Below are 9,385 nucleotides of genomic sequence, written 5' to 3' on the forward strand. Positions count from 1 at the left end.
GTAGTACGGGAAAGAGGAAGACATTTTTTCGGTTTGCATGTCTCTTCTGCCAAAAAACCCCAAACAATCGCCTATATCCTACCAGGTTTTTATTTTCAGACCTCAGATCCACTGTAACTCAATTGTTATTATTTGAGATACCATTTATTCATATAATGCATTGGGGTCATGTGGTGAGCCACTGAGCAAATGGTGGTGGGGAGTGTGCCAGCCATGGTGAGGCTGTTTGGACAATGTCTGTACTATAGAGTGTATAGACAATGACCCTGATTTACTAAAGGGTTAGATCATGTTTACTTTGGAAGGAAGACCCAAATTACCTGCACGGAGAATTTGAAAAACTGGATCCATGATTGATAACTCAGCACAACTTCACCTCATTCACGAAGTTACATGAAAATCCACTTGGCTTAGTAAAAAAAAAAAAAAAGGTGAAATTGTGCTGACTTCAATTATCCAATCGTGGCCAAGCAAAATTCCTGTTTTGTTTTTTTTTTAACTATCCTTGCATATAATCGGGTATTCTTTGCAAAGCCCATTTTTGCTTAGTTTCCCCTCATTCACTAATATATGTGAACATTTACTTTACTCTGCTACTTTACTAAAACTACCCAAAGTTTTGCTTTAGGGCCTATTCATACCAGAACACTGCGCGCCACTGCAGTTGTTGCTCGTTGATGTGATTTGCTGTGTGTTAAACAGCCCATTCAGAATGAATAGGCTGATAAGCACAGCAATGCACACGGAAATAGGGCAGGATGCATTTTTGTCACAGTCCAATGCACGGGAAACTGTGGGGAGAAGTAATCAAAACTGGAGTAGTTTGGTTAAACTTGGTTAAACTTTGTCCCAGTTTTGATAAATTACCTTCTGTGTGCTTTTGCCGAGCTGCATCACAGTGCACATGCGATGTGGAGTTGCCTTAGGGTGCCATTCACAATGAATGGAACCCTAATGCACCAAGGCATGTAACGTGTTGCCACACATTATCACAACACTGGGCCCTTAGATATACATGCATCAAATACACATCTTGTAGTATTGCAGATGCTGCAACTCAAGTCTTGCCGCAGACAGTACATGGAATATAGAGCTTTTTCTAATGTCCTCTGTCAGGACGGCACAGGACTGTGAAGGCCTATTTTTGTATGGAGCCTGGGCATGGATCTGGAAGGGGCATGGTCATCAAGAATTGACATCACTTGTCACACAGGGATGGTTTTTGTGACATGCAAACTAGGTAAGACTGCTGTCAAGACAGAGAAGATTTCAGCAGCAAGTTAAAGACTTTTTAACCAACAACAGAACTCCAGGCAGATATAAAAGACTCAAATCAATGCAGCTCTGTATTAATTAATACATAATTAGATGCATTTTTTAAAATGCAAGCAGTATAAGTACCTGAATTTGACTTATCAGCATCTTGCAGTCCACTGTGCAGCAGTTCTCAGACCAGTAGCAAGAGCACAAAAGCCAACCAGTTGTGCTGTAGCACAAGGCATGCTGACAGGAAAAAAATAGCAGAGTGACAGAAAGATGGTCTCTTCATTGTGCTGCTGCTCCTTTCACTGTCCAATCACAGGTTGAGGGTTGGGAGGAGACCTGTAAATGTTACTGAACTTTAGCAGAGAAAAATCAGGTCACTTGCTGTGTGGCAGAGCGTTGTATCTTTCAAAACTGGATCGACAGAAATTTTTTAAAAAAAACCTTTTGGATGGTAAAACATCTCTCAAATATTTATTCTATCTGGTTTTCTAAATATTTGCCAGGAGCTCAGTTTAGCTGTCGAGAATCTTATTTGATGTGCAGTTTGAATTGTTATAAATCAGACTTGAATATGTATGTGAATGCAATTGGCAACATTGTGGAATTCACAGAACTTCTTAAATTTGTAGAACAAAAAAAAAGCTACACGATAATGTTTTATCGGCCCATAGGTATACGATACAATAGCAAAGGGAGCCATCTTGATTGCCTCTCTATCATGAAAATGCTGATTCCTCTTACTCTTTCTTATATTTGATGTGTAATTGTACCACTGTTTCAGTATTCACAAAGGTCTGCTTCTTTTAGGTCTCATTTGTCTAAAATGGGAACTGTCTGTTTTTCCTTCATCGTCTTTATTGCTTTGGTTGCTGTAGACAAGAATAGTTTTTACTCTGGACAATTTTCATAAGTGAGGTTCACTATGTTTGTATTTAGAGGAAGAAAAGACTCCAATCTTTCGTGGAGGTTGGGAAAGCAACAGAACTAAAATGTGTTATTAAAGTAAAGCTCCAGTATGTAGCAATATAAATTGTATTTCCATATAACACACTGCATAAAACACACTTCTTTACATTATTTTTATGGATGGAGTCACAAAGTGGGAGTGGGAGCAGTCATGGGGAGCCAGCACATCACGGTAGTAATGCCCACAGCAAGTGATTGACATTTTTGCAAACATTATGCCTATTAAAGCTATTGCACACAGCATTACCTAAATGTGAACAGGGCAGTGGACTAGATGCTGTATATTACTTGTATTTGCAGTCCAGATCACACTGCACAGCATAAGACACTATTCTCTGCTTCCCTTTCATACATTATTATCTAATACATTAAAAGACGCAGCAGGTCAGTTGTAGTTACTGAGAAACAAAACAGCATTCATTCATACATACAACATACACTGTCAGCTGCACAGAAAAGAGACCGGCTCTACAGCTTACCCTTTCTCAGCCAAAAAGAACTGGCTCTGTGGAAGCTGTGTGCACCACATAGGGCACTTCAGCTGTGACTGATACCCCCCGTAGCTGGGGGACATGTCCATGACATCCAGTAAGTCTTGTGGACGGCTTGGTCTCATACAGGCAGAATCTGCTTGCTGCAATGGTTTCCATTGAAAAATTAGAGGTGGGAAAGGGAAGAAGGCAGCACAAGTTTTCCAAGCACCTAAAGCAGAAGCGGATGGGGAAAAAATGGTTGAAGCCGGAGTTGCACTTTAATATACAAAAACCGTGAATGGTGTTAAATTGTCAGGTTTCCTTAGAGTTGGTAGTTTTGGCCTTTTTCATGTAGACACGGTAAAACAAAACAAAAAATAACTATTGATGAGGTGAAACTTGTTTCTGATCAAATGCGTTCATTTTCTAGTGCCGACTGCAGGTTCTTGATTGTCCCTGTGCTTTTCTCTTACTTCTGATGTAAAGGTATAGCTTGGGGTTTTGTAGGTGTGTATACTAATTCCTATTAATATTAGCATTTTCTTCATATAAGGTATTTTATGTGTAATCCCAACTAAATTTGCATGAGTTTTGTGGTTCGCATTTTGTGCAAATACTTCTAACAACTTTGAGGTGACTGATGAAATCAGATATGATATGATATTAAAATAGCAATTTATTAGTGTTATGGTTGTCAAATGTTTCAACATTTTAATTTGGAATGATTGGTTTACTTATGCAGCTTTAAATTTGGAATAGGACCGTCTATAAACAGCCTTTTTCAATGCCTAAGCAAAGTTCAGGTTATTTAGGGGTATCCCCAGGAGACAATAATAAGTCCTGCCAACATCAGCAGTGCTCATTATCACACATGGAGATTTTCCAACTTTTAGAAAATAAATGCCATTGACTTGGCTTATGCTTTCCTCTTCTCAGTGTAGACATCGACCGGAAGGGTTAACCAGGCATGTACTGCTTTAGTCCATCAGGCGAGTTGTTACAGAGGACAGGCAGATATCTTAGGAGATACCTGTCTGTCTATGGCTGACTCAACACTTTGTGAATGTCTAATTCAAATATGTCCTTGTGTGTAAGTGTTTACAATATTTTATCTACATAAGTGGGTTGGCATGGGTTTAGAAATACTCGATGTATGAACACAATATTATTGTGGGGCTAGCAGTTTGTAGCCTAAAGGCAATCTAGGTAAGATGGCCTTTGGTACCACAGCATCAGGTGAATATGTACTGGCCAATATGAAAAAGAACTTATGATCTAGCAAGGGTCTTAAATAGGACCTCCTGCCCACAGTAATTAATAGAAATCTTTATTTTATGCATGATTGACATAAAAGCCAAACTCTGGTTGCTGCAAGCAATGTATTTATTTTAAGAAAAAGTTATAAGGATTAATACTGTAGAATGCTATAATGGTTCATAATGTCATCCATCTGCAGTACTCCTTGTCCAAAAAGCTGCAGTCAAGTATCCTACATAATGGTTAATCGGGTCAAGACGCCTTAATTGGCTATGTGGAATGACTAGAAATGCTACATTCACTGAATTGGTTCAGCTCCTTGAATTTCCCATTGTTAACCTTTTTGCCAGGTGCATCTTTGCTCCTTACGTTAGATAATGGCTTGAGTTTTCCGCAAGCAAACTATGATCAACTGCCAATGTGGCTTTGGTAGGGAAATTCTATGCATCATTATGTGTGTTCATATTGATGTAGGGGGGAAAAATTGCATTTATTATATTTTGATCCCTCCGTGCTTTACAAAAGAATGTTAAATGATTCACATATGTTTCTTCCTCTGTACTCTATCATTATAGTTAGGCGATTCTTCTAGAAAATGTCTAATGTTCAATATATTATATAAATAGTCATTAATGAACAGTGGCCAAGGACAGGGTGGCAGACCTTTGGAGAGGAGAAAACATGTTTGTATCGGACTACAATGTACTTACATTTACTAATAACTAATTTAAAGCTTTAAATGGTTTTCAGTGTGTGGTAGGTAAAGAAAAGTGCTTGCTTTTTTTGGTTGTCCAATAATCCTAAACCAATACTGTTTTCTGTTTTCTCTGTGCAGGCTGAAACTGCAGCCAATCGGATCTGCAAAGTCCTAGCCGTCAATCAGGAGAATGAGCAGCTTATGGAAGACTATGAGAAGCTTGCAAGTGATGTACGTGTTGCAACAATAGGCATAAAAGAAAGGTTAACCTTTAGTGTTAAAGGGATTAGCTTAATGCAGTAGTAAAATAAAACCCTATTATGTAAATACAGTATATTACTCCAGAAATGTGCCATGTTGGAACATTAGTCGTGTCTTGTATTATTGTTTGCTTGACTTTCTACTCTGTCAGTTGTTAGAATGGATCCGACGGACAATCCCATGGTTGGAGAACCGCTCCCCTGAAAACACCATGCAGGCCATGCAGCAGAAGCTGGAGGATTTCAGAGATTATAGGCGTCAACATAAACCTCCAAAAGTCCAAGAGAAGTGTCAGCTAGAGATCAACTTCAACACCCTTCAGACTAAACTGAGACTCAGCAACCGGCCAGCATTCATGCCATCTGAAGGGAAAATGGTCTCGGTGAGCATGGGTATTTTGGGGAATGTTGCTACTTAAACACCCACCGCTCTCCTACTAACCAAAAACCTGGTGCTAATGATTGAGCAGCAGAAAAGTTCATAGATTGATCTCTTGTGCCCAGATATGATAGTGAACAGTATAAAACAACATATGACTAGAGCAGCATTTCTCAACATTGTTCAATCACGGCACCATTTAAAAGTATGCAAAATCACAAGGCACTCCGGTCTAAAAATCTATGCCAGATCCTTATCCTAGATAGAGGTCTGAGAGAGTCCCCTTGTTTCATATCAGAGTCCCCACCCTTCACATCAACAGCTTCCAGTCCCCCCTTCACATCAACAGCTTCCAGTCCCCCCTTCACATCAACAGCTTCCAGTCCCCCCTTCACATCAACAGCTTCCAGTCCCCCCTTCACATCAGAGTCCTGCCTTGTAATCTTTACCACAGTGTGGCTTCGGCAGCATGGCAGAGGGCAGGAGGTGAAGCATGTCTAGACAGTGGCAGACTTCTGTCTTCTGAATGCTGGGTAAGGTCCTGGATGCAGCCCACCCTGGATTAGCGCATATGTTTCCGTGGTACTGGAGGCTAGCTTGCCGGAAAATGGAAATGCATGACACATGAAGATTTGAAGGCACTTTTTTGTGGGCTATTGCCACTGTCATCACTTCAGGGTTGTTTTTCCTTGTTTATATAATCTATGTTTAGATCAGTACTACTGTGAATATATCTCTCCAATGGCCAGCAAGGATGTGGTTTATAGGCACCACGAATGTATCCATCTCACTGCCCAAATGCCTCTTTTACCATCAGAGGCAAAATACCCATCATGTTGTCATAGGGAATCATTTTGCATTCATTGCTTTTAGTGCCCTCCTTACAGCATACCTTTGTATATGTGTATTTATTGGGGTAGCTTGTGTTAACGGACCTGATGAGGTTAGATGGTTATGTAATTTGCTTTAAACAAGTAGAATATCTGTATATTAGGGCAAGCAAAATCTAATTTGGCTGATTGGTTGATTCATGGCTACCTCGGTTCTCCAAGAAAAACAAATAACCAGGATGACAGTGGCAAGTAGCTCTGGTCACAAAACCATAAGGGAAAGAGAGGTATTCTGCTTCTTTCCCAAAGTTTTTGTTTTGTTTAGCCCATTGTGATTGCTGTGTAGCTACATGTCCTTTTTTCTTTACCCAGGATATAAACAATGCATGGGGAGGTTTGGAACAAGCAGAGAAGGGCTATGAGGAGTGGCTGCTGAATGAGATCCGGAGGTTGGAAAGACTAGACCACTTGGCTGAAAAGTTTCGTCAGAAAGCTTCTATTCATGAAGCCTGGACTGATGGTAACATGATCACACGCTTACTGTTCACTGTAGAGCTTGCTTGTCACTAACTGTTTGAAGTCAGTAAAACTGTCAGTGTTCTGGATTAATTCATGTGCAAGGAGAAGAAAGCAGAGCACTGGGTAGAAATATAAGATGTTCTGATAACGCCATAATACACACAAATGTACTAGAATGGACGGCTTTCATTACTTTCTGCACAGCTGTTGAGCTGGGGTTTTTTCTTTCCCCTTTTCTGTTATAGCTGACTGTAATGCATTCTGTTCTATGTATCCCTATTGCTACATTAAGAATAATGTTCATAATCATTACTGTATCTTGGCATTGCTTAGCAGACAAATTCCACCAAAACTGATGCCTTCCAGCCTTGGGTGGATGATGCCAGGTTAAATCATCTCCTGGCATTTAATACTTTTCAGGCACATTTCTTAAACTGGAACCTATTTTAATAAGAGCAAAAATCAAAATGCCTCCTAGAGTAAGAATTCTCATCATCCTGGAGTGCTGCTTTCAATGTCTCAGGGGTATCTTTGGGGAGATCTGTTTTGGATCTGTCACATCTTGTGTGCCCATTATAAAGCAGTACAATGTATGCAGAAAATGAGGCAGTAGTATCACCCATCTAGTGGTCTCAGTGGTCAATGGAAATGTAATAATGAAATATATACTGAAATATATTAGTTACACAGAAATATAAATGCCAGGATATGAAATACTCACCAGTGTCCTCCCTAAACATAACCACTTTGGATGAATTGAACTTTGAAATCATTATTTAACCAGTTGACATCCGCGGTGTTAAACCCCCTTCCCATCCAGGCCATTTTTCAGTATTCAGCGCTGCGGTACTTTGACATTTATTCCGTCATGCAGCGCTGTACTGAAATGAATTTTATACCCTTTTTTGGGGACAGATAGAGCTTTCTTTTGGTGGTATTTATTCACCACTGGGGGTTTTATTTTTTTACTATATTAAGGAAAAATTACCGAAATTTAAGGCCAAGTTTAACTTTAACACGTTTCATGTTACACCTATATTCAGGGTGCCGTCTTGTTTCTGAACTGCTGGCTCCAACTCTCAACTCTGCTTCCCTGAACGTCCTGTCCAGTACAAGATTACAAGGGACAGAACATAATCCAGCAGCTGTCCATATACTAGCTTGGAGAAGGGAGGAATTAGGAAAGGGGAGCAGAGAGCAGGGTAGTGGCTTGCCTTGCTGTGTTTGTGGAGATACAGCTAATTAAGACACAAGGGTGGCTCCATAAGACCCTGCAAGGGCAAGGAGCCACCCTAAAACAGGATATAGGGCCAGTGCTCAGGGGACTAGCTGATTCTGCAGAAACCAGAACATGTCAACATAAAGAAGCATCATCCATTGTAAGAAATGTAATCAGCATTTGTAATACTTTAAAAACCTTTTTGACTTTAATATCACTTAAAATGTTTTTTTGCTATCCTTTATTAAGTGCATGTGTTGTTTTCACAAAATACGCATACATTTTAGGAATCTGTACAAAAGGACAAAAAAAAAAGTCCCACAACATTAAGAAAAGCTCTTTCCTGGTTGTACATCTGTAGATGCAGATGTCTTTTGAAGGAAAGATTTTCCATATAATGTATGAAAAATAAAAATCTAATAAACCCGTCCCGCTTCACCATCAACAGGAAAAGAAAACATGCTGCAGAAGAAAGACTATGAAACGGCAAGCCTGTCGGAGATCAAGGCTTTGCTGAAGAAACACGAGGCCTTTGAAAGTGATTTGGCTGCTCATCAGGACCGGGTAGAACAAATTGCAGCCATTGCCCAGGAACTTAAGTAAGTCTGACTGAGGGTTCATTTCCTTCAAACTTGTCCTCTGCAAAGTGAACTAGAAAGATAAAAAAACATGAGCTGCCCCATACATCTTTTAGCAGGAGCAGAATTTGTGCCAAAAGCACTTTGTCTTACCCAATACTGGTGCAAATATAGAGTAATGCTTTACAGTTGGGCCACTGGAAAGTATGTAGAAGACTTTAGGTTTTGGGGAGATTATCACCATGGCACACAGATGAACTTAATAGGGGAATTGTGTTACATTATTAAACATAGACTAATTCACAAATTCCCTTGAGTTATCACGAGTAGCACTACACCCATGTAAAACATCTCTGAACAGTTTTATTGTATATGTGTATCTCTTGTTGATAACAATTTTGAGTGGACTAACCCTATAAATAAATAAATAAACTGTGTGCAGATTTGTGTAAATATGACTAAAGTTGGCCCCTAAAGGGGGGTGCATGAGACAAGAGTCTAATGTGTCCACTAGCAAAACAGCCATGATGGTGTGAAGGGGTTTGTCGCCAGTACTGGGAGGGGGGAGGGGGGGTGCAATAACTATAGTCCTGGCTTGGGTATCATTGAGCCTCAGTGCACTCCTGCATCTAAAGGTGCCCGCAGACATTAGAATACGATCAAACATCCAGTTCAGGAGAACATCTAATGGACATCTATATATGCATATAGCCCAGCTAGTCCAGATGTTATCACTTTTGCTCTAATAAACTGGCCCTAAAGGTTACTGCAATACTTCTTTCTTTTTCTTCATATGCTTAACACAAATGGTTGCGCAGTTCAACTGTTTGTGCTTACGGATGTCACAACATTTTCAGAAGCATGAATACAGTTGGATTATGTGTGAGCTCCACCGATACTATTTGGTTAACTTAAAGCTGAACCAATGGCACTCCCGGCCC

The 9,385-nt window shown here is 39.9% G+C and overlaps 1 protein-coding gene across 5 annotated transcripts in view; it reads left to right on the forward strand.

Moving 5' to 3' along the window:
* Positions 1–9,385, forward strand: part of ACTN1 (actinin alpha 1) — a 135,690-nt gene that overhangs the window by 96,508 nt on the left and 29,797 nt on the right. For all 5 annotated transcript variants that reach the window (XM_018565099.1, XM_018565094.1, XM_018565096.1 and 2 more), the window contains exons 9-12: positions 4,798–4,890; positions 5,072–5,302; positions 6,501–6,648; positions 8,315–8,465. In XM_018565099.1, the coding sequence (XP_018420601.1) occupies positions 4,798–4,890; positions 5,072–5,302; positions 6,501–6,648; positions 8,315–8,465 (623 nt within the window). The remainder of the gene's footprint in view (positions 1–4,797; positions 4,891–5,071; positions 5,303–6,500; positions 6,649–8,314; positions 8,466–9,385) is intronic.

The sequence above is a fragment of the Nanorana parkeri genome, unplaced genomic scaffold (assembly GCF_000935625.1).
Source record: "Nanorana parkeri isolate BGI_ZX_2015 unplaced genomic scaffold, ASM93562v1 scaffold812, whole genome shotgun sequence".
Classification (NCBI taxonomy): domain Eukaryota; kingdom Metazoa; phylum Chordata; class Amphibia; order Anura; family Dicroglossidae; genus Nanorana; species Nanorana parkeri.